This window comes from Mustela erminea, chromosome 9 (genome assembly GCF_009829155.1).
Source record: "Mustela erminea isolate mMusErm1 chromosome 9, mMusErm1.Pri, whole genome shotgun sequence".
Lineage (NCBI taxonomy): Eukaryota > Metazoa > Chordata > Mammalia > Carnivora > Mustelidae > Mustela > Mustela erminea.
Window position 1 is genome coordinate 107,452,210 of NC_045622.1, and position 24,279 is coordinate 107,476,488.

At 60.7% G+C, this 24,279-nt stretch overlaps 1 protein-coding gene across 4 annotated transcripts; it reads right to left on the reverse strand.

Moving 5' to 3' along the window:
• Positions 1-65: 65 nt before the first annotated feature.
• On the reverse strand, positions 66-17,339 carry LTBP3 (latent transforming growth factor beta binding protein 3). 4 transcript variants are annotated; one of them, XM_032357299.1, is made up of 28 exons: positions 16,449-17,336; positions 13,175-13,504; positions 12,822-13,024; positions 12,537-12,642; positions 12,244-12,336; positions 11,992-12,114; positions 11,339-11,497; positions 11,068-11,253; positions 10,516-10,532; positions 10,369-10,441; positions 10,116-10,214; positions 8,388-8,513; positions 8,171-8,302; positions 7,899-8,027; positions 7,552-7,674; positions 7,164-7,286; positions 4,438-4,560; positions 4,085-4,204; positions 2,878-3,006; positions 2,436-2,603; positions 2,189-2,272; positions 1,768-1,896; positions 1,526-1,663; positions 1,289-1,429; positions 970-1,131; positions 804-884; positions 565-696; positions 66-457 (listed from the first exon to the last, which is right to left on the reverse strand). In XM_032357299.1, exons 1-28 carry the CDS (start codon positions 16,771-16,773, stop codon positions 306-308), a joined length of 3,906 nt encoding a protein of 1,301 aa, XP_032213190.1. In that variant the 5' UTR covers positions 16,774-17,336; the 3' UTR covers positions 66-305. The 4 variants fall into 4 exon arrangements, with proteins under 4 accessions (XP_032213190.1, XP_032213192.1, XP_032213191.1 ...); XM_032357301.1 differs by lacking the exon at positions 7,164-7,286 and having other exon boundaries at positions 16,449-17,339; XM_032357300.1 differs by lacking the exon at positions 10,516-10,532 and having other exon boundaries at positions 10,369-10,442; positions 11,067-11,253; positions 16,449-17,337.
• Positions 17,340-24,279: the final 6,940 nt, after the last annotated feature.

The following is a 24,279-nucleotide window of genomic DNA, read 5'->3' on the forward strand; positions in this document are numbered from 1 at the left end:
GCGCAGCCCTGTGGAGTCCACGCCCACCACAGACATGAACATCAATTTGCTTGGAAAACCAAGAGTAAAGAGGCACGATCTGATTTATCGGTTGCCAGGAAATGCCCTTTGGGAGGAAGGCCGCCAGTGCCAGAGACCCAGTCTCTTCCTGTAAACTGGGCGGCGCTGCTGGGCGCAGGGAGGGGTCCGAGGACCCTGGAGAGTTCCTGGGTCCGAGCCCCGAGTTGGGGCAGGCAGCAGAGGCTGAGCTCGCCCAGAGGCTCAGGCGGAAACCCCACGCTGATGGCCGAGGTCGGGGCTCCGCGTCAGCGGCGGCGCTGGGGCACGCAGGCCCCGTGCGGGCGGCTGCGCGCGAAGCCAGCTTTGCAGACGCAGCGGAAGGAGCCACTTGTGTTCACGCAGCGCTCGCTCTTGCACAGCAGCCCGCGCTGGTTCAGCTCCCGGCACTCGTCGATGTCTGGGGGTGGGGGCGACAGGTGCATCTTCACCGGGACGCCAGAGTATGAAGCCCCCTTAGCTTGCACACCTCCCTCTGGCCGCGCCCCCACCCCGCCCCTGGCTCACCCACACAGCGCGCGCGAGAGGCGTCGAGCTGGAAGCCTCCAGGACACTCGCACACGGCGCCACCGGGTCGGGGCACGCAGCGGCCACTCACGCAGCGGCACTCGTCCGAATCCTCCTCTGAGCTGTCCTCTTCTGCGCAGGCCGGGAGAATGTCGACATTAACCTCCACCTCCACCACCTGCAGCCGGACTGGAACCCCCGCCGATCACCACCACGCCTTGCCCTCCTGCTACACTCACCTCGAGGGGGCTTCCCCAGCAGCAGGGGACTCGCGTCCCAGAAAGAATTGCTCTCACTCTGCGACGTCGGGCACTGGGACCCTGGGAGGGACAGGGGCGGTCAGCGACAGGGATGCACCCAGCTCCTGCCCCAACCGCTCCGGGGGTGGCCGGCGGTTTGGCTCACCGGAGCTGCGCGGCGGGCAGGGGCGGCACTGCGCTCCCCAGCCGCGGCCCTGGCGACAGCAGCAGTCGTCGAAGGTGAGGGTTGGCCCGGCTAGGGGCCCCGCGCACATGCCGTCTTCTCCACGCTGGGCCCAGCACACGTCCCGCCGCTCCGGGGCACGCTCTGCGGAGGGAGACCCGGCATCAGCTAGGCGCCCCAAGGCGGGGGTGGGGGGCAATCGGCTCCCCCGTTCCCACCCACCCTCGCAGGGGCCGCGACCCCGGGGCTCCACACAGCGGACCGGGCCCTCGGACTGGCCCAGGACAACTCTCGCCCTCACCGGCTGGGCTCTCCGGGAGCTGGCAATCGCGGCCGGAGGGCCCGGGCACCCAGGGCGGGCGGCACTCGCAGCGGTAGGAGCCCGGCAGGTTGACGCAGCGACCAGGGCGGCAGGCTGCCGGGTCCTGGCACTCGTCTACGTCTACGGGTAGCGAGGGCATGTGCGGGGGTGGTGGTCACGCCTCGGCCCGGTCCCCGCCCCCCTCCTGTTTCCCCAGCCAGCAGGCCCGGGCCTCACCCATCTCCTCTGGGCTCAGACACTGGCGCTGCGCTGGGCTGTACTCGGCCGGGGGCGTGCAGGCACAGCGGTAGCCGCCGCGCGTGTTCTCACACACTCCGTTCCGGCAGTTGGACTCGTCCAGGCACTCGTCCACGTCTGCGGGGAGGAAAGGCGCCAGTGGAGGGAAATGGCCCGAAGTAGGGTGGTTGTGTGTGTCTCCCGGCCGCGGTCCCGCGGCCGCGGGGATCGCCTGCACTCACCCACGCACTCCAGTAGGTTCCCGTCGTAGTAGAAGCCTTGCTTGCAATAGCACTCGTAGCCCGGCTGCGTATTCACGCACTTGCCCTCCTTGCAGATCTCCGCCCCAAACAATATGCACTCGTCGATATCTGCGGAGGGACAAGCCGTTGCCGCCCGCTAGTCCTTACCTGCGGGGCGGCTCGGGCCCGCAGCCAGGGAAGTGGGGGCGGAGCTCACCGCAGGAGCCGAGCGAACTCAGCGGGAGAGGATTTTCCGGACCCGGAAGTATGCGTGCTAGGGGCGGGGCAGACGCTGAGGACGTGGGCGGGGCTTACCCCAGGGCCCGCTACAGACCTAGCGGGCACGGGCGGGGTCGGGGCGGTCCGAACCTCGGTGGGCGGAGCGGGGCTGCCCGGTGGGCGGAGCCGTGTCGGGGCTTACCACGGTGGGCTGGGATGCCGTAGTTGACAATGTTGTTGTCTTGAGTGTAGCCCTTCCCGTCTGGGCAGAGACTGTGGAACTCAGCTGCGGGGAGAGAGCGGCCGTGGGGAAGAAAGGAGGCACAACTGAGCGCGGGCGCACTAGCCGCTGGGCTCAGGTCGGAGCTCTCCACCCATTTCCCACCGGCCCAGGAAGGGGCTGTCTCCCCCAGCACATTTCCAAAAATGAAGAAACTGAGACTCCTGACCTGAGCTGTAGACTGGGCAGGGATAGATCTCACAGTGGTCTCCCCAGCCAGCTCCCAGCGAACAGCAGCATTCTTGCTGGGTGACATTGGTGGCCAGTACACTGTCGCAGAACACCGTGTCATCGAAGTTAAGGTAGCACTCCTTCTTGTGGTGGGGCGGCTCCACCTCTGAGGGGAGAGGAGGGAAGCTCAGGGTCCTGCAAACAATCCTGCCAACCCACGCTCCCCACCAATCTCGTTCCTCTGCTCCCTCACCTTCCCTGGCTCTCCTCAGCCACCCTGTCAGAGCCAAGTTCCAACCTCAAAGTGGCATTCAGGGCCCTCCTGCAAGGTCCAGCCCCCCTACCCCCATCCCCAGACTCTCAGGCAAAAGGGATTTCTCCTTGTTCCCCTGATTCCAGAGGCTGGAACAAGCACCCATCTCTGAACCCAGGCCACTCACCCTCACAGCCGTGGTGGTCCTGGGTGGGCGTGAAGCCCTCATCACAGATGCAAGCGTAGGAGCCCTGCAGGTTCTCACAGGCCCCGTGAGGAAGGCACAGGCCAGGGTCCTGGCTGCATTCATCTATGTCTGTGGCCAGCAAGAGAAGCAGGAAGAGTTGCTCCAAGGAAACCAGCCCCTCCTTCCCTGCGGGGTGTGCCTCCAGGGACTCACACAAGCTCAGAACCCAAACTTCCACTTTGATCTCAAAGTGCACACAACCCGATGTCCACTCGGGTCTGTCTGTGCGTGTGACTAGAGGTGAGCACATTCACTGTCTTCTGCCATTCACATGGCAGGTTTTAGGTGCCACGGCTGTCATCAGCAACAAATGGAGTCCTAACTCTTAGCCCCGCATCTGGGGACTTTTGGTTTGGCCTCCTGATACATTTCAGTTTCATCCTTTATTCTAAATACTGGCACCCCCAAATCTATGTTCGGGGTACTCTCCCCTAAAAACACAACTGACTCCTCCCAGATCTCTGTGCTTTGCACATTGTTCTTTGGGCCTGGAATACCATGCCTGCTTCTCTCTGCATGGGGACTTTATTTATGCCTTAGGAAACCATCTTTAGGGGAGCCTGGGTGGCTCAGTGATTAAGCATCTGCCTTCAGCTAAGGTCGTGATCCCAGGGTCCTGGGATGGAGCCCCATGTCGGGGTCTCTGCTCGCCAGGGAGCCTGTTTCTTTCTCTCTCTCCACCTGCCTGTTACTTGTGATCTCTGTCAAATAAATAAATAAAAATCTTAAAAAAAAAATAAAAAAAAAAAAAGAAACCATCTTTTTGCTCCAAGTTCTAGTTCAATAGTCCCCTCTCTGTTGCCAATTAATCACTTATGCAGACCTCTTCTGGCACCCTGTGGTAGGAATCAACTCACATGTCAGCCTCCCCTAGTGGGGGCCCTGGGTTGTCTCTCCCTACCTGGCATATAGTGCAGAAGCTGGCAGATAGCCGGTTCTCAGTAAATTGCTGTCTACCGCACATTTGGCGAGCGGGCACCCAGTAGGCACCCTGTAATTACTTTCATTACTTTTGCTACTGTAGGTGAAGGAGTTGAAGGGGAAGTGAATGTGGATGGATGGATGGAAAGATAGATCGACAGGGAGTCTAGATTCCTGCCATTCCCTGCCAGCCCTCCTTGGTGACTCTCAGCCAATCCCCCCATACCTTGGCACTTCCTGCCGCCTACCAGCCGATGCCCCTGGGGACAGAGACATCGGTAGGAGCCATTGGTGTTGATGCAGTCACCGCCAATGCAGGCTGCGGGGAAGTCACACTCATCGATGTCTGCAGAGGGTCAGAGAGGTGGGGAACCTCAGGGGCTCACCCAGCTCAGAAAGCCTAGCCCGAGGCTGCGAAGGCTTCCCCCAGAGCCCCGGGCCGGGCCGGGCCCACACCCCAGACCCGATGTTGGATCTGGAGGGGGCGCTGGACAGGGGAGTGCCTGGCTTGGAGCCCAGCCTGGGGCAGCCCTGGGATAGGGAGGAACAGGCTAACTCCCAGCCCTCTGCCCCGCTTACCCTCGCATCGGCTCCGGTCTCTTGATAGATGGTAGCCAGAGAGGCACTGACACTGGAAGGAGCCTGGTGTGTTGGTGCAGATGCCGTTGTCACACACATCCCCCGCCTCACACTCATCCACATCTGTGGGGCACAAGGGGTGTCAGAGGGCCAGCGTGGGATGGTCTCAGGCCTCTGCTACCCTTTTCCCACTCGCGCCTAAGACGTGGAGTTGATGCTAATATTGCTTAAGAGAAGCAGAGGCCCCTCACCCCCTCCGTGCAGCACACCATGCTCTGGGGAGCGGGCCAGGTGCTGCCAGGGAGCCTGGGCCATGGCTGATTCCAAAGAGCTCAAGCCTCAACCTTCGTCGTCCTCACCAAACAAGGGCACCCTCCCCGCCCCCTCTCCCATCCTGCCCGCATCCCCTTGCCCAGCTGCTCTCCCCTTCCCCCCACCCACCATGGCTCCCTTTCTGCCCCCGGAAATAAGCTCCTGTCTTTGTCCTTCTGGCAGAATAATGTCTTCTGCTCGCGCAGTAAAGGAACTTGAATTTGGCCTTCCCCTGAGAGCATGCTTCTTTGCAGTCCTTTCTGGCAGAAGCTGGTTCTTGGCCCTTGCAAGCCACTCTGCCTCTGAGGTGCGCCGGGCCCCCCTGCCAGCCTCCCCTCCTCTCCTGCTGTCAGCACTCACCTCCACAGTCCCCCTCCTCTATCCTGTTCCCCACCCTAGGACTTTTCAGCATCCAAAGGGTCAGCCAGGCCCAGCCTCTGCCCTTACACCCTGGATCAGTTTCTGTGACCTTCACTTTGGTGGCAGTCACTCAAAGGACGACGGCCTGGGAGCTGCCCCACCGTGGGCATCTCCGATGCTGCTGCTTTCCCACTGCCTTTGCTGCTCTCGAGGCCCCCAGCCCACCCTCTCTCCCGGGGGCCCATGACCCCTCTCCTTCCTCCGCGCCGGTCTGGGAGGCCATGCCTGCCCCTGGCCTCCAGATCCTGGGTGCTGGCACCCACTAGGCTGAGCACCCTGGGTCACAGCCACTCCCTCTGGCCTCGGGCCCTGCCTGATCCTCAGCTGGCACCACCCTATCCCTCCTCCTCAGACTGGACTTCTGGAAAGTCCCTAGGCAGCTCCCACGCCCTTGGGCAGTCCCAACCCTCTACCGGTCATTACAAGTCCCCCACTGGACTCAGGCCCTTTATTGCTCATTGAGAAAATTAAGGGTAATCTTTACCCTCCCCAAAATCATTACATCCGTTAGGGCAAGAGATGTCCCTTCTGTCTGTGGCTCCTCCCCCCGCTGCCCTTGTCATCCCCGAGCCCCCTTTCCTGGCATCTCCTCAGCCTACATCCCCAAACCCCATCTGGCAGAGCCCCAGGTCTCACTCTTCCCCACTCACCGCCTGCCTCTCCTGGCCCCCTCACACCACAGAAGCCACCCTACCAAGGTCACCAGGGACTTTCTTATCTCACCACTCGGTTCTTACTTTTCAAGGACCTCTCAGTTACGTTGGGCTCATGGTCTTCTACCCTGGTTTCTCAGCCGGGACTCCCTGAGCCTCCTTCCAACCCCCCCCCCCATCTCCCACTCCTGCTCCCCTACCTTCCACTGATGTGGCTTTGCCCACAAGGCTCTGCTGAGGCTCCCCTCCCTGGGCCCACCCTCCTTGGCTGGGCAGGTGCACCCCAAGGTTCCACGGCCCCCCGCAGTCCACAGTTCCCGTGTGTGTGTGTGTGTGTGTGTGTGTGTGTGTGTGTGTGTCTGGCCCAAAGCTTCCAATCTGTACAGCCCACCCTCTGCCAGCATCTCCAGCCTAGAGGCCCACAGGGACAGCCACCCAACTGGTCCAGCATGAAACTTGGTGTCTTCCTTCTCCAATCTGCACCACCCCAGAGACCCTGTCCCAGTGAACAGCACAACCACAGTTACCCAGGCCAGAAAGCTGGAGGGTCCCTCGCTCCCCCCCTCACCCGGACATCCTGTTAATAAGCTCAGGGAATGTGCCTTAACCTTTCCCTACTCCCACGCCATCCCCAGACCATTCTGGAGCCGCTGCTCCCATCACTGTCATCACCATCTGTGCCCTGGGTCTCCAGGGGACCTCCGGCTACTCGCCACACTCAGCAGCAGGAAACTTTCCAAAGCAAATGGTGACTCTTGTCACTCTTCCCCTTAAAAGCCAGACCTCCTGGGCAGGGCAGGGGGTGGGTGGGTGAGTGGGGCCCTGCCCCTCGCCCTCTGCTTGCACCTTACAGTTTGCAGCACACTCCGAGCTGGTTTGCACTTCTGAGTCTGCTGATGCTGCCTTTCTTTGCTCAGCTAATTCCTACTGGTCCTTTAAGACGATTCAGGCCTGGCACCCACCTTCCAGCCAGGCCCACAGCCCTGCGCTCTCTGGTCTGTGTGTAACGTTCCTAAGTTTCTCGGAATCCCAGCCCGCAGCGGGCTACTAGCGCCCTCCCCCTTCTTTATGTTCCCCCCTCCCACCTTAAATTTAAGTAACGTGCTTTGCAGAAGCAAAGAAACCAGAAGCCTTGGGTCCCTAAGACCCTTCCTACATAGAAATTCTGGTGGCCTTTCATCGGCCAGGTTTGTCGAGAAACGAGTGAATGGGTCCGTGACCTGAGGGGTGGATCTCAGGGGGGACCTCCTGCCCCCCGTGGGACGGACGGGGTGGCCGGGTCCCCAGCTTCCACGCGTGAGTGGGTGCGGGGGCGCTGGAGGGAGGAGGGCTGGGGCTCACCCTGGCAGCTGCGGCCATCGGGCGCAGGCGCGTAGCCCTGGGCGCACGTGCAGCGGAAGGAGCCTGGGAGGTTCTCGCACCAGCCGGGCGAGCAGGGGCTGCCCTCGGCACACTCGTTCACGTCTGCAGCGGCGAAGGCTCGCCTCGGTAGCCGCCCCACTGCACGCGGCGCGGTACCGGGGTGGGGGTCTCCTCGGCCCAGGACAGGGGAGGCCCCACCGGCCAGGCGCCTCTCACAGCCATCAGCCCCACCCCTGCCCTCACCGGATCCCGAAACTGCTGGGTCGCGGGACGGCTCCCGCATGGGCCCCCGCCCATTTGCGGTCCAACCTTCCCTTCCCGCCCCGCATCCGGGACTCAGCCGCCGCCCCCTGACCCCTGCTCTCACCGCGGCAGGCCCCGCCCCCCTGGCTGCGGTAGCCGGGCTGACAGGCAATGCACTTGAAGCTCCCGGGTTTGTTCTCGCATTTGCTGTCCGGGCAGGAGCTAGGGTCTCGGCACTCGTCGATGTCTGCGGGGGGGCCGGGGGGGGCGGAGAAGGAGGGAGATCCGTTCGAGGACAACGTGGCGGGCCAGGCGTTCAGTGTCCTCAGCAGGGCCTCCTTCGGTTACAGATCAGCAAGCCGAACCCGGCCCTCGGGGCTCCCGCAGCCCAACCTCGGGGAGGCCCAGGCCCCTAGCCCAGGTCGAGAACAACTGAGGACCCCCTGTGGGCCTGGATGGGGCCTCCCCCACCTTCGCACACGGGCGGTCGTGAGGCCTTGAGCCGGTAGCCGGGGTAGCAGTTGCACTTGTAGTGGCCCGGGAAGTTGAGGCAGAAGCCGCCGTCGCCGCACAGGTGGGGCTTGGCGCACTCGTTCAGGTCTGCGCGGGAGGCGGGGAGCGCGAGGAGCGCACCGGGGGCGGCGGAGGCGGTTAGTCTGCGCGCCGGAGGGGAGACCCCCCATCCCCCCATCACCCGCCCCGTCCCCCCATCCCCCTTCCCGCGCCGCCCGCGCCGCGCTCACCCACGCACGAGCGCCCCCCGGCGCCGACGTGCAGGCGGTAGCCGCGGTTGCAGTGGCAGTTGTAGGAGCCGCCGGTGTTCATGCAGACGCCCCTCCCCGCGCCGCACGGCTCCGCCTCGCACTCGTTCACGTCTGAGAAGGGCGCGCGGGCGGGGAGACGTCACAGGGGCGCTGGGACCCACGGCCGCCCCCGGGCCACCCGCCCGCCGGCGCTCACCCACGCAGTAGCGGTGCTGCGGGTGCGACCGGTAGCCCGGGTTGCAATGGCAGGAGTAGTCCGAGGGGCCCGGGACGCACTCCCCGTGGCCACAGATGTTCTGGTTCAGGCGACACTCGTCTGTCTCTGGGAGCGGTGGGGGTGGGGGAGATGGTCGATGAAGGGGCTGAGTAGGAAACACTTTCTGCCACGTTCCCTCTCCCCCCGCCCCTCCATTATCCCAATACCCCTACCAATGGGCTCTGAGACACCGCCCTCCAGTCACCTCAATATTTAAAACCCTGCATTGGTAGACACTCCCTTATCCTCTAGCCCAGTGACCCCAACACCCTTGCCTCAGGGACCCGGGCCCCCCATTCTACAATGCTTGATTTCCTCCCCCTCCCAAGGCAGGCAGGAACTCATTTCCTGGGAATCTGCTTGCCCCCTGGTTGTGCCTAAGCGGTCAGATCTAGAACCCCCTTCACCACTGTTTTTGTCACCAGTCTTGAACTCCCTGCCTCCCACCACTCCCTCCTTTAGGTCCCCAACACCCCCACCCCCACCCCAGCAGCAGCCCTGACCTGTTCTAGAGCTCCACCCCACCCTAAACAGGCAGGGTGTTCTTTTCTCCTAGAGTATCTCTCCCTGGAGCTCCTTAACACACCCCCCTCGCAGAAGCCTCCCCAGGTGCCTCTTCCCCCACCTTCCCACAGCTCCCAGGGCTGTCATCACATTGTCCCAGCCTGGACAAGCCTCCAGGACGGCCACCTTCCCCCTGGGTCCTCAACCCCAGAGCACATCCAGCCTCCTAGATTTCAGTCGGGCTGGTGGCTCCCTTGCAGCTTAGGGAGTCCACACAGACTGGGACTAGGACCTGGCTCCAGGTTGTGACGAGGGGTGGGGGGCAAGCTGCGGAACCATGAAGCTAAGCGCACACACTTTCACGGTTTGAAAAGGTGAAATGATACTTAGTATGTAAAACCCTCTAGTCAGTGCCTGGCACAAGGCAAATGCTCAGCCATAGCTAGCAATTATCATGATGCCCCAAACCCCACAGACACTTCCCACAGCCTTTGGGATCAAACCCAAGCCTCTTAACAAGGCTCTGTGCATTGGCCCTTCCTGGGTTCAACAACACTTGGTCCGCGTGTGGTTTTCCCTCCTCCACCAGTGTTTCGTGCCCTTTGCCTGGGCTTCACTTGGGGTGTCCCTTTTCCCAACCAGCACACCCCTTCCTTCCCCACTTCGTGTTCATTTCTAACACTCTCTAAAGCCCGGCCCAGGAAGCCACCTTTCGTTGCCAGGCTACGTATTATCACAACCACCAGACTTCTTTCCTTCTCTGATTACTTTTTGTATGACATTTACAAGACATACTCGATTTTTAGTCACTAATCTGTTGCTTGTGTACTCTGCAAGAACGGAGATTTTCTGGCTTTAGTTTGCTACTGTATCCCCAGCACCTAAACTGTGCCTGGCACATAGTAGGTGCTCAATAAATATTTGTTGAATCAATGAATGAATGAATAAAGTGTCTTAAGACTGGACAGAGCTCCACAATACCCAGAATGGGGTCTCTGTTGCACACGATGGCTTCCCCAGGGCCCAGTCCAGGGCCCGGCACCCAGCAAGCCCAGGATAAGTGTTAGTGCTCAGGAACGACTGGGTGGGGATGGGTAAGGGAGGAGTAAAATGAAGCCAGGCACATGGCTTCTCTCAGTTGTGGCCTCAGCGGGCAGGTCTTACCTGTGACCTGAGTAGGAGCGATCTCCACCGCACTGCGGGATGGCGGCAGGTCTGGCAGGAACCAGCGCACAGTGGGTGGCGAGGGCCGGGAGATCAACTCTGTAGGCAGCAGTGTACACCCATGAGGGGGGTGTGGGGGATGGGAAAGGCACCCCCCTCCGGGCGCACCGGCTTCACAATCCCCTGAGGGCCAGGCTGGCCACCACCCCTGGGGACAGCCCTTGAGGACTGGTCCCTGCAGTGAGCAGCTCACCCGGGTAGGGCCTGGCAGGAGACGTGGTGGCAGTCGGGTGGCTCTGGGCTGCTGACTGCTCCTCGACCAGTGGCTATGAGTAACAGCAGCATGAGCCCACTGTCGCCTTCGCTTCCCTGCCCCTCCCACCCAGGCTTTCATACTCACTGAGTCCGTGCTCACCCCTAAAAGGGAAGAAGATGGGGCATTAGTGCAGGGCTGGCGGAAGGCGGGGGAAGGAATTAAGACTGGGATGGGCAGTTGGTGTTTGTGGTCAGGGTCTGAGAGTTCGACGATTGTGTCTCTGGGTCAAGTGTCAAGAGTTAGATCCTGGGGTCACGGAGTGTGTGCATCACGGGTCAGGGGAACAGGTTTAGGGTGCAATGGTTGGTCAAGGGCCTTGGATTATAGCTAGGGTCCAAGTCCTTGGGTCGGGAGTCAGAAAGCCAGATCTAAGGACACCATTTGGGCTGGTTCAATGCCCTGGTCTGGAAATCAAAGGGGTTCCAGGGCCAGATCTGGAGAGCGGTGGTCAGATTCTGCTGATCAGGGGATAGATCCTGGGGTTACAACCTTGGGTAGGGATGAGATGGCCAATTCTGGGGGTCTGTGGTTAGGTCGAGGATTAGGAGTTGGGGATTAGACTCTGGGCATCGGGAGTCAAGGGGTCAGGTGTAGGCGTTTCACATCTGTCAGGGAATGGAAAGGCTCAGGCCAGACCTGGTTCTTCCTCCGTGTCCTCAGGTGGTGGCGCCCGGCTGGGGCTCTCCGGGAGCTGCTGGGGCTTGGGTGGCCCGTCGGGGTGCAGGAAAAGGGAAAAGTCACTTTCGCCCTGAATGGTGAGGGTCTGGTGGGAAGTGAGGATGTGGTACCCCTTCCCGGCTGGACAGATCTCCTTGAAGGCAGCTGCGGCCAGAGCAAGGGGCAGAGAAGTGAGTGTTTCCCGGATGGGCGCGTGGATGGCCCCTCAGCCCCATGCGCCGCAGCTCACCAGTGCCGTCGGCGGGGCAGCGCTGGCACCTTGCGCCCCAGGCCTTGCCCACGCTGCAGCAGCAGAGCTGGCGGGTGAGGCGCGTGGCCAGTGGGTGCTGGCACTGGTGCTCAGGGCTCACCAGGCGGAAACACAGGCTCTTCTCCTCTGGCTTGTCCGCTGCAAGGGGCCACGGGCGGGCATGGGCATCTGCACTTAAATGCGGCCCGTGTCCCTCCTCCCAGCTTCTTTAGACCTGGCCTCTTGGGCTCAGACAACCCTTGATCCTCATGTGGCCTCTGACCTCAGGTGACCCTGAGTTCATGTGATCCGTGAACCTGTGTTTCTCTGACCTCACATAACCCCTGAAATCTCTGTGACCACTGGCCCCACTGACCCCTGGCTTGGCTGCTCTAGACTTCATCCCTCCTACCCATCAAGCCCATGATCTCATACGACCCTCACTCTATATAGTCCTTGACCCCATGTAACCTCCAACCAGATCTCCTGTGACTCCTGATCCCACTGATCCCTGATCCTATCAGCTCTGGGCCTTACTCCTCCTGCAATCAACCCTTGACCCCACTCTGACCTCTGATCCTTGCTGCTTGGAGACTTGCTTCTCCTGTCCGTGCCTTGTGACCTCCCAGGGACCTGAGACCCCTCGTTCTCACCTATGCACTGTGTTCGGGAGGGGCCCAAGCTATGGCCAGGTGGGCAGACGCAGCGATAGGAGCCCGGGTTGTTGAGGCAGTCCCCATGGCGACACATGCCTGGCATCGCGCACTCGTTGATGTCTGCGGTAAGCGGAAGTGTGACCCTCTAGTGTGCGGTCCCAGGGTGACAGCCAGCTTCTCCAAGAACCTCACCCACCTTGGGGCCTCCCCCAGTGACAAGGGGCTTCAGACTCTACTGGTGGGCCATACCCTGGCAGTGGGTGCTGTTGAGTCTCTTGTAGCCCTGGGGGCAGTCAGCGCCCACCTCCCCACGTAGAGGTCCTGGTTTTTGCACCCCTGTGTCTGCAGAGAGAGGACAGCGTGGCAGGGGAGGACACTGGGGGGGTCCCGTGGGGAGGGAAAGGAGGGCACAGCGGGAGGCTGCGGGGAATTTGGTGGGCAGTGAGAGGCTCAGGCCTGGCGGGTCTGACGCCTGCAGGGGAGGAAGGGGTGGGCATGGGTCCAGCCTGCGGTGGCGCGAACCCATGGGCCCCGGCACTCACACTGCAGCTGGGGGCACTTATGGCACTTGCTCTGGCCCCAGGCGGTGCCGATGCTCCCGCAGCAGTCTTCCTGCTTGGTGAGGCCCGGGAGGGGATTGCTGCCGCACTAGGGGAAGTTGGGATGAGGGGATCACAGAGCGCCCAGCCCCACCTGGCCTTCCTCCTAGGGGCCTTTTCCTCCCCTGTCAGCCCACGGACCCCTGTTTTGCACAATCCCCCTTGGAATGGGGATAGGGCAACCCTGAGACCCAAGGGCCGGTCCAGCTGGACTGTGGATTCACTCACGGGCTGCTTGGGCAGAGTGTCCTGGAAGCAGCGGCCCAGGGGCTTCTGGGTGGGTGGCCGGGGGTGCTGGGGCTTGGGGTGCGGCAGCAGGTGCTGCGAGGGGGCGGGGCCCTCAGCATTCGGCCCCTCGATGCGGTGCACTTGGACCGATGCCTCGGGCGGATGGTGGACGCGCACGTTCACCACGGGGGGCGGGGCCTGCACTGGGGGCGGGGCAGGGTGGCTTCAGGGCTGCCCCCGACCACAGGTAGTCGTGCAGGTTGGGGGATGGGAGTGGGCGGGGCTCCTCGAGGTCCCGCCGCCCAAGTGCCCGCCCACTTCGGCCTCCCCGGGTCTGCCTCGTGGTCCGGTACCTTCTGCTGAGATCTGTCCCGGCCCAAGGGGCACCAGGAAGGCTGCATGCTGGGCAGGGGGCCCCTCCCCGGGCCCGGGCGGATCCGCGATCACCTGGACCGCGTAGATGGCGTGCTTGCTGGCCACAGACTCGCTCTCTGGAGCCAGGGGCGACAGCGCGCCTGTGGACAGGGTCCCGGCCCGGCCCAGCCCAGGGCCTGAGCCGCCGGTGCCCCCGCCAGCTCCTCCAGCGGGCACCTGGCAGAAGCGACCGGTGAAGTCCGGGGGACACAGGCACTGGTTTCGGGAGGAGCACTGGCCACCGTTCATGCAGGGCAGAGGGCACACCACTGAAGAGGGGACGTGCATCAGGGACCAGGCCCAGCCCCCCACACACATCCTGTCTCTTTCCCTCCTCCTTACTTCCTTGCCACCCACTGACTCTGTCCCCCTTGGGAAGCTCGGTTTTGGAACCCGCAGAAGCTGATCTCTAGGTCCTCCAACATCCTTCTACCCATGTAGGCTTCTGGAGTCTGAAGCCCTGGACTTAAAATCCTCGCTCAAAGGCCATGTGGTGGCTTGTGGCTGAGCACTTTGCTCCCGCTCCCTGGGCCTCAGTGTTCCCGTCTGTAGGGATGTTTGTCATGTCTACTGAATGAGGTGATGCCTGTACAGATAGTTAGCACAGTGCCTGGCCCACGGAGGGTGTTTAATAAGTAGTATTGAATGATGATGGTGATCACGGTGCCGGAACAGCCGTTTTCTCCTCTGGCTTTCCCCTCCAGACTCTCCTGGGAATATCATCTCTATCTGGCACTTTCACCTCTTCCAAATTCCCTCCCATTCAGACCTCAGCCCCCTCTGAGCTCTCCCCTCGCCCCCAATCTCCCTTTGTCCGGCCAACCTGGGCCCACACCTCACCACTATCAGCGATGCCCTTGGGCACCTCAACCCTGGGGAGATGTGCCTCATGCTTCCCTCACTCCTCCTCGTACGGTGGACTACCACCGGGAAATCCCTGACTGCCTAGATCATTCTACTGAGCCTCAGAGGCCCCATCTCTCCCGGTCCCACTCTACCCAGTTCCGGCCTCTGTACAGTCTCGTGAACCCACCTCCCCTCCTCCTCATGCCCTCTGCCCCTCCCGTGCCTTGAGCCTTGCCACCAATGCTCCTTGCTGGCTTCCTGCCTGTCCACAGCCCAGCACCCCCAGAGAAACCCGCCTCCGGCAAAGCCCTGGCATGTCACACCCCTGCCGGCTGCTTGCTTCCCTGCCCAAGCATTTAAGGCTCTCCATGGCCCAGAATGAATCTTCTATAAGCCGATGCCCCTCTGCTCCTTCCACGCGCACGCCGCACCCTCGCGCTCCTCCCCTGCTCCCCCAGCTCTGCCCCACCTCCTGCCTCCTCGGTTTTATTCACGCCTTCCCCTCCCCTCAGGGCCTTGTCCCTCCACCTCTCCACATTCAAATATTTCCAGTCTCAGCTTCTCCTCCAGGAAGGGAGCCTTTCCTCGCCTTACACTTGACTTGTTATATTTATGTCTGTCTCCCACACTGCAAAGGGTGATTTGGAGGGGCTGTGTCTGCCTCGGTTCTGGGACCCAGAGGAGGTTCGGGGGACATAAATGAAGGAGTGACGGAGAGGCTGGGACCTATGTCTTTCCGTGACACGCACTCACAACCCACATCCAGCCTTGGGGCCCTGGGCTCACACACCAGACCCAGCCTCTCTCCTACCTGCCCCCTCCCCCCACCCAGCTGCCCTCATTTCCCAGAAGGGAAAGGTGGGGATGATGCTCTTCTGGACACCTGCAGGGCCTCAGAGGGACAACCCACAGCCATGGCCACCAGGGCCTGGGTAATAGCATCCCAGGCCAGCTCATCCTGCCAGGACTCTCAGCGCAGGAGGGGTGTGTCCCGGGCTGGGGGAGGCAGGATCCTCTCCTTCCTGCTTCCCAGTGAGTCACCCATAGCGGTGAGGGTGACCTCTCAATGACACCCGCCCACTGTGGCCTGGGCACCGAGCCTGGGGATGTGGGCAACACAGATGGAGACAGCAGCCTGGGCAGGATGGCCAGGGGGTCTGGGAGGCTGGGCCCACATACACTCACATGCATAGTCATTTTCTTTCTCTCTCTCTCTCTCACACACACACACACACACACACACACACATTCATTCTGGCACCAACACAAGCTCACAGAAACACTCCCATAGTGACTGGAGACATGCACCCAAGACAACACAAAGAAACATGTAATTAATCAGAGAGTGTCACTGTAAAGCCCATGCATGTACACAAGCGTGTGCACGCACACACACACACACACACACACATCTCATGAGAACTAAGAACCACATCAGGGAGGTTCCTCAGGTCTGTGAGTTGGTATGTGAGTAGGAATGTGTAAGAGGGGCCGTCTTGCTGGTGCCATCCTGGGCCCAGCCTAATTACCCTGTCCAGGAGGGTAATTACTGCCAGGACACCTCCCCCAGCCTGGCCCACAGGGCCCTAGCAGGAGGCAAGCCGGACTCCAGGCCTAGCCCTTTGAAGAGAGATGCTAGGGAAGGGGTAGGCTCCAAGTGGAACTGGGGAGTCATGAGGCCTTGTTGGGGAGGGGAGACTCTGAGGCAGAGCTCTTGAGAGCTTATGGGGAAGGCAAAGAAGGGACAGCAGGATAAAGAGGGACTGAGGACCCAAACCAGCCCCCGCCTCCAGGCCTGCACTCCTCTCTAGGCCTAAGCACCTCTTCCCTCCCAGAACTTGCCAATATCTAACCTCTTCACCCCCAGCCCTGGCCTGGGCTCCTCCGGGAGCATGCAGGTGTCTACCCCTGGCAGTCCCTGCTGTAGACATTTTGAAAGGACTTTTCCTATTTCTTCCAGCAAATCTGTTTCTTAGGGGAATATCTACCCCTTCTCTTTGACCTCCGGGCCCCAGCTGACATCCTGCAAAAGCCCCTGTGTGCTGAACCTGACTCCCTCTCAGAACCCAGAGACTTCCCAGAGGCCTGTGTCATCCGGGACCCCAGCAGGACCCCACATCTGAGGCCTCAACCCTAATGCAAAGCGGTGAAGTTCTGGTCCACGTAGCCCCGCCGCTGCTGCCTGCCCCAGGACTCCAGCCTCCCAAGCCCCTCGTGTCCCTGGAGCCCCAGGAGCCCCAGGCCCCCAGAGCTCAGCTTTCTGCACTCCCCCGGCCCCCAGCGTCCTATACCCTACTCTGCCCTGTCTCCCCTATTTGTCGGGGTTTCTGCCTTCCCGCTCCCCCGGCCCGTGCCCCCGGCCCTCACCCACGCGGAAGCCGGAGCCCGTGAGCGTATCGGTGCTGTGGCCGTTCTCTCCGATGAGCGTCATGTTGGAGCCCTGCTGACAACTGTCCCGACACTGGCCCTTGAGACAGGTCCGCTTGCAGATCACCGGCGCAAAGACCACCTTGAAGCGCTCGCGGGCCAGCGCCCCGCCCCCGCCGGCGCCCCGCTCGCCCGCCGGCCCCCCCTCGGCCCCGCCGCCCGGGCCCAGCGGCAGCAGCAGCAGCAGCAGCGCCAGCAGCCCCGCCGCCCCCGCCCCGCGCATCTCAGGGGCCAGGCCGCCAGCAGCCCCGCGGGGCCCGGGCATCCGGGGCCGCAGGACCCGGGGGGCGCGCCCGGGCCGGGGCTATGGTCGCGGCGCCCGGGCGCGGGGAGGGGGGAAGAGTTGGGGTAGCAAGCCGGGAGCCCCGGGAGAGGGGAGAGAGGGCAGCAGGGGAAAGGAACGGAGGAAGCGCGCAGGGAGGGGACGGCAGGCGCGGGCGGGGGCCCCGCTGCGAGGCAAAGAGATGGAGGCTGGACTGCGGGGAGCCCAGAAACTTCCAGAGCCCCGGGAAGGAGCCCCGCCACGAGCCCGAGCCGGGGCCGGGGATTGGGGCGGGGGGACGCCTGCGAAGGCCCCAAACTGAGGCGGCCGCGCGGAGGCCGAGCGAGTTGAGGCGGAGAGGAGGAGCGAGGGGAGAGGAAGGCCGGGCGGCCGGCCCGCTCCGCGCCTCCCCCGGCCGGGCTGGGCTCCCGCGGCCGCCGGGAAGCAGGGAGCGCGCGGGGCGGACGCAGGGAGAAGTGAGCAGTTGTTTTCCCTGGCTGCGGCGCGGCGGCGGCGGCGAGGGGGGCTGGGACGCTGGCCCCGGGCCAGGGAGACAGTTTTTTTTTTTTTCTCTGTTTCAAGCGTCGCCGCGGCCGCCCGGAGGAGCGAGGGCGTGCGGGCGGGCGGAGGCCGGGGGCGGTCCCCGCCCCAGATGCCCGCCCCGCCGGAACCCGCCGCTGCCGCCGCCGCGCTGGGCGCTTTCCAGGGGGCCCTCACCTGGGACGCCGGGCGGCCCGCCGGATTCCTCCGGGCGGGGCGGCGAGGCCGCGTCGGAGCGGGAAACCGAGGCCGGGGGAGGGCCCCGGGGCGGCCAGGTGGGGCTGGAACCCTGGCCTCTCAGCCCTTTCCCAGCCTCCCTTGCGCAGGCGGGGGGCTCACCACCCCAGAGTCACTTCTCATTAGTGCCGGTCCACTCCCCTCTGAGGACAGGCTCAAGGAGAGGGCACCCTTTGGCCAGGGGCTCCGTGAGGGGTCCAGAAGAGAGCAGAAAGAACAAAGCTGGAGAGCCAACTTCCCTGCCAACCCCCGCCCCCCCCCGCAAATGGCTTCCTGGTGCCCACCCTGCCCCCACCCCCCTTCGCCTTGTCTGGCCGGGCTGGCGGGGCTGGCTCTGGGCCTCAGACGCTCTGGAATCGCCAAGGTCTGAGCTCAGGGCCTGGCCCCCTTCCCAGGCTAACAGCCGGGAGGAGGGGGGTGCTGCTTGAGGGCCCAGGGGGCTGGGGAGGGGCACAGCAGGGCCCCAAGGCAGGGGTTGGCAGGGGCTGGGGAGGGGCCTTGAGCTTGGTAAAGCTGGAGAGGAGCCAGGCCTGTCCACTGGTCTGGAAGGGAGGCCCTGGAGGGCTGCAGTGTCCTGGGGCCCCAGCCATAGCCTCAGGGCCTGGCCAGGAGACCCCAGGACTCAGTGTCTGACTCAGAGAACTGGGCAGGGGGCGGGTGTGACCAGGGTATCCAGAGCAGGACATTGCCAAGTCTGAGTGCCACCAAACCCTCTCCCGCCTGGCGCTAGCGGTGGCAGTCTGACTGAGGGGAGGGCCTTCGGAGACTGGCCTTCAGGAACACCTGTCGAAGGAACTCACGGTTTTTCCTTTGAGGATGGATTTTTTTGGGTCGCTTTGGAGGGGCTGAGAAAGACCCGTAAGTGCAGCCCCTGCCCGAATTGCTCGGTGAGCTCTGACCTGTTCATACAGCCTGGGGCTGCGGGGATGGGGTGAGACCACATCCTCAGGGGATCCAAGCTGCTGGAATCCCAAAGTGGGGGGCAGCGCCGGCCTCCCCCAGGGTGCAGGTCGCACACTGACACAGGGAGCAATGCTGAGTGCTTCCACCTGCCAGGTGCGGGGCTGAGCGTTCTGTGGTCATTTTTCCCTCACACTCATTTGAACCTGACTCTCCCCTGACCCCAGAGCAGGCTGTGGCTCCCCTGGGAACACAGCGCAAACAGACCAGGCATAGTCTTAATCGCTCCAAGCCTCAGTATTCTTACCTGTGAAATGGGGCTCTAGTCATTCAACAGACTGAGAACCTACCACCTACCAACCTCTGGGTAAGAGACAGAACCAGTCCCTGCCTTCCCGGAGCCTCTGTGTGGGCGGAGCCCAGACACGTGACACAAATCAATTCACACATGACGGTGGTTACCATAGAGGCTGGTGCTGTGACCAAGAACAAGAACTGGGAGCAAGAGAGCACTGGGACCCGGAGGTCCAGGAAGGCCCCCTGGCAAAGGGACTTGGAAGCGGGAGGCTGGGGGAGGAACACGAGTTCACAGGGCGCAGGCGAAGCCAGCCAAGCAGGAGGGAAACCTGTGGGGGGCCAGAGGGATCAGAGCCCAGGGGTCAAGAGACAGTTTACAGGGGGCATGCAGGGCCCGGGGAGGGGAGGGGAGAGAGATTCAGTTCTTCTAGGAACTAAGAGAAGAAAGCGAAGCAGCAGGGTGCGAAGGGCAGGGAGAATACGGAGGTGGAGGAATTTGGGTTTTCTTTTCATCGCAATGGGACTGTATCAGGGCAAGAGGGGGTGCTGTTGCCAGCATCCCGGAACAGATGATGTATTTGGGAGGGGGATCTAGACACTGGCACTGGGTGAGTGGCGGGGACCAGAGAGGCAGGCGGCACGAGTGGCTCCAGGGTTGTGGCTCAAGCCTGTGGGTGGGTGAGGAAAGCGGCAGAGGAGAGGGAGGCATGGGGAAGAGGCTGGACTTCTGTTTGCGGCTTGTTGAGTGTGGGATGCTTGTTTCCTCCAAACAGAGACATCTCAGCCTGGAGGGCTGGAGCTCAGACAGCATCTCTGGCCTGCGGAGATAGGCCTGGGGTCCCCAGCATAAAGGGCATCGCTGGCTATGGGAAAGGATGGGCTTAGCCTGGGAGAAAGGGGGTCCTGGGTGAGCCAGCGAGGTCCCCATTCCCAGGTCAGGGAGTGAAGGCAGAGTCAGAAGCAACTCAGAAGGAGCCGCTGGAGAGAGCACAGAGGAAAACCAGGGACACGATGAGGGGGAGTAAGAGGAGTGTTTGGGAGGAGCATGTAGCCAACAGTGTCTCCTGCTTCTGCTGAAAGCAGGACCGGGTGGTGACTTGGGGCCAGTGATGTGAGCTCCCAGCCCATGTACTGAGTGCTCAGTAAAGGTTATCTATTGTCACTACCAAACTCCTTAAGCCCAGTGGGGAGCCAGCAAGGAACTGAGGGCACCCTAATGTGGGTGACTGAGGTGGCTAGATGGGCGGGGCTTTTACGGCGCTAGGGGACCTTCAGGGGCAAAGGAGGGAAGCCCTGGCCGCTGAAGGGGCTGGGAGGGGGATCCATTGCCCCAGCCCGGAGTCACAGGGAGCTGGAGCGGTGGCCTGCCGCAGAGACTCTCAGCATCAGTCCACCTGCTGCCTCAGGGAAGGGGCTGGGGAAATAAACACTACTCTAGTCTCCTCTGGAGCACCTAGGCCTCCCAGGGGCTGAACCCCAAAAGAAGTCTGTGGGCAGGGGCCCCTGGGGGGCTTTAGGACATGAGGTTAGCCACGAAGCAAGCAGAACAAGGAGGCAACGTGGACCAGCAGGGCAGACTGTGACAGTCCGACTCACGGGATATCGTTGGCCTGGTCACTGTCTATTCTCATGTCCTGTGTCACCACATCCAGCTGTCCCACCCCTTAGAATCTACAGGCATGCTTCCTGCCTCCTAGATGGAGTTCTTCTGCAAGCCCAAGGAGACTATGGCCTTTTCCATCATTCTAGATCATTTTCAGCACCTAAGACGTCTCCCCACAGCCACTCTTACCTGCCCTGGTCCCTCCTCTACCTGGCGACAGTCAGCTTTTAAAAACCTCATGCTACTCCCTGCTTTAAAAACCTCCAGTGGGGGGCGCCTGGGTGGCTCAGTCGTTTAAGCGTTGGCCTTTGGCTCAGGTCATGGTCTCAAAGTCCTGGGATGGAGTTGTATAACCCCCACCACTCAGTCAGGAGTCTGCTTCTCCCTGTGCCCCTCACCCCACTTGTGTTCTCACTCTCTCTCTCAAGTAAATAAATAAAAATTTAAAAAAGGGGGGGCACCTGTATGCCTTAGTGGTTTAAAGCCTCTGCCTTTGGCTCAGGACATGATCCCAGGATCCTGGGATTGATCCCCACATCAGGCTCTCCGCTCCATGGGGAGCCTGCTTCCTCCTCTCTCTGCCTGCCTCTCCACCTACTTGTGGTCTCTGTCTGTCAAATAAATAAATAAAATATTTTTTTTAAAAATTAAAAAAAAAAAGAAAGAAAGAAAACACCCCTGGGGCGCCTGCGTGGCTCAGTGGCTTACGCCGCTGCCTTCGGCTCAGGTCATGATCTCAGGGTCCTGGGATTGAGCCCTGCATTGGGCTCCCTGCTCAGCAGGGAGCCTGCTTCCCCCCGCCCTTCTCTGCCTACTTGTGATCTCTCTCTTTCTGTCAAATAAATAAATAAATGAATAAATAAATAAATAAATAAAAATCCGGTGGCTTCTCTTTGGTCCCCTCTTGCCTCTGAGGGGTTGGGAGGTGGGGTGGGTGTGGGGTAGGGGTGATCCTTCTTGTCTAGGGTTCCTGCCTCTATGTCTTTCGCTAAAACAGCCACTCCTGGCCCTCTGGGTCCTATCGCCTGTTTGCTTCCTGCTGGGGATTCATCACAGCTTGGAACATTCCTCTTAATGGGTATGTTTACTTATTTACTGTCTGTCTCCCTGCCCTCTCAGGAAGGCACACCTTTGTCTCCAGATCCCAGCACAGGGCCTGACACACAGAGGGTGCTGAAGTTTGTTGATTGACTAAATGGAGTGAGACCACGAGAGTGCCCACCACATACCGCACACTTTGCACTGCTCCGTTATAGCATTCTTCCAGTGACCCTGCAAAGGGGGCAACGGAGGTTTTGAAAGATGAAGTGATTAGACGCAGGTCATCAGGTGAGTGACCCGATCACCTGAGTGACCCGAGAGCCACTCCAGCCTGCCTGATCCAGAACCGACAGAGTGCTCCTGGGAGAGAGGAAAGGGACGGGTCCCACAAATGTGCCAAAGATGGGTGTGTGGGGCCCTGAGGGCAACGAGGGGCTCTGCTGGAATTAGGACAAAGAGGAAGCAGGGGAGCAGACCCAGGACGTGTTTGGACTGCTTAAATGTTAGGGAAGGCTCTTTCTACTGAGGGGGTTCTTGAGGCCCAGAGAAGGCAAGGGACTTGGCTGAGGTCACACCGCCCGTCAATGGCAGAGCCAGGATTCAAACCCAGGGCTCCTGGTGCCTCCTTAGGGGACTTGGCGGGACAGGGCATCAGCCATCTGCATAAGGAAGTTCTAGTTCAAGAGGCGGCATAGCACAGTGGTCTTAGATTTTCCTGGCTGCGTCCTGAACTAACTATGGGAATTGGGAAAATCCTTCAACTTCTCTGGGTCTCAATTTCTTCCTTGTTAGACATGGAATCAAATGAGCTGATGTTAAGGAACCCCTTAGTGGGCGCTTCAGAGTTCTGAGTGTCTTTGCAAAGCTTCTGGGCTCCGAAGAAAGACCTGGCTCTGGGGAGTAAGGGGGGTGGGACTACTCATCAGTTCTGAAGATGACGGTGGAAAGTTTCAGAGGCCTGGAGGGGACAGTTCTGCCCTGGAGCATCTCTCTCAGAAGACACTCTGGTGAGAGTGGCTGTCACTGAGTCACTCCGATGTGCCACTGAGAGATGAAGGGAGCTGGGAGATGGGATTGGAAATTGAAACGAACCTTTCTTCATGCTCCATCAATCAGACAAGATCTTCGGCCCTGCTACCCTCTTCCACCTTTCAGACACGGGAAAAGCCCACTGAGAATCAGGGTCTAGAGGTGCAATGCCGGGAGGGAGCCCCAGGCCTGCGGCGTCCCAACTGAGTGATCGTGGAGAAATCTCTTATCGGGCCAAGCCTCAGCTTCCTCATCTGTAACTTGGGGATGATGAGAAAACCTAATTCCCAGTGTCACCGCAAGCATTAAGTGAGATAATTCATGCAAATCGCTTAGCACAGTGCCTGCCCCAAAGAAAACAGACGCCCTGGGAAGGGACTGAGATTATCCCCCACTTGCAGACTAACAGGGGAGCTCACCATTGTTTTGTGCGCGTGGGCAGAAGACACGAGATTCCTGGGTCAGAGACAAAGGACTTCATCACTCACGGCGTAGTGAACAGTGTGATCACCAGCCTATTGACATTAGTCTCCCTGTCCCTAAGTCCCACAGAGGTGGCACCAGTGGGCCAGACAGATGTCTGCACACAATACATTGCAGTATGGAGAGGATTCTAACCTTAGAGCACTCAAATCTTTTCTAGTGGCCAGCAAGCATGTCCGCACTTGGCTCTGGAGGAGACGTTGTCTCCGTCTTCCATGGTTGCTTACTATACCTACATCCCTGAGAAAAGTCCTGGACAAGGGAGGCCAGGCCTCTCTCACATTTCTGCAAAATGAGCAGAAACTCAAGAGACTCCTGGATAGTTGTTTTGCAAGAACAACCAACCCTCACATCGAAACTGTCTTCAATTTCGGCAGATTTTCCCAAGGCTGCACCACTCTATTGACACCTGTTCAACAGGGTCTGAAACCAAATCTGTCCAATTTGTCACATGCGGCATTTCTTAAGGCTGCTCTCAACAGGACATCAAGGCCAAGATGAGGCCAATTTATAGCCCTTACCTCAACCACGACCCTCAGGAGGTCCTAGCTGAACAATTTCATAAAGCGTCCGATCTCCCTGACAAAGGCAAGGTGGCTGCTCCTTAGCTCTCTGTAACAACCTGTCCGCTTGGCCGGAAGTGTTACTCGCCGTAGAGCAGCTTATATGAACAGCTGCACAGACTCTGCCCGGCCCTGTAAGGAAGAAGAAGTCCAGGGAAATCCTATCATCTATAGCACCAGTGAGCTGGTAAAGGAAAGCTCTCCCAAAAGCCGTCCAGGCCAAGGTGGTGTCACTGATGATTTCAACTAAAGTTGGGGATACAGTTCAAGTCATCCTGTTTTCAAGAAAGAGGCAAGTTACTCTTTGACTTCCACACAAGTTGGCTAGTCTCAAGGGTGCACATGGTGCTTCTGGGAAGAAACCTGGCGCGCCCCCCCCCCCCCCGCCAGCCCAAGTGGGACAGAACTCTATCAGTTAGGAAGCACAGGTTGATGGTGCCTCCCATTGGCCTCTCCACAAGCTGGTAGCCTTAGAGTTCCCAGTCCAAGTTAAATAATTGAGTCTAGTCCTTGTTTGGGGGGGATTGACTAATGGCCCAACCTGTCCCATTTGTCCATGCCACCAGCCAGATGGCATTCATCTACCCCAGGGAATTGGGAGTGGTGATGGCTATGACTGGGTGAGGAAGACACCTGGGGGTGCTGGGGTTGGCAGGTGTTTTGTGTGGAAAGTATTGGAGGTGAGGCGGCTCTCTGCTCCTTCTAGGCTTTCAGTAGGTTAAGCAGAATGGCAATCCAGCAGGTCAGAACCGAGGACAGCAGGCCCAGCAGTCAGTTAAATTTAAACCCCTTGCGATAGTTTGGGTGAGTGGCACC

What these genes read in the sequence shown, in the direction of transcription:
- LTBP3 (XM_032357299.1), bottom strand. Translation starts at nt 16,773, where the DNA reads ATGCCCGGGCCCCGCGGGGCTGCTGGCGGCCTGGCCCCTGAGATGCGC. An exon ending in TAAGTGCCCCCAGCTGCAGT is followed by an intron (nt 12,337 to 12,536) that starts GTGAGTGCCGGG and finishes CTCTCTCTGCAG; the next exon opens with ACACAGGGGTGCAAAAACCA. An exon ending in TCTGAGCCCAGAGGAGATGG is followed by an intron (nt 1,430 to 1,525) that starts GTGAGGCCCGGG and finishes CGCTACCCGTAG; the next exon opens with ACGTAGACGAGTGCCAGGAC.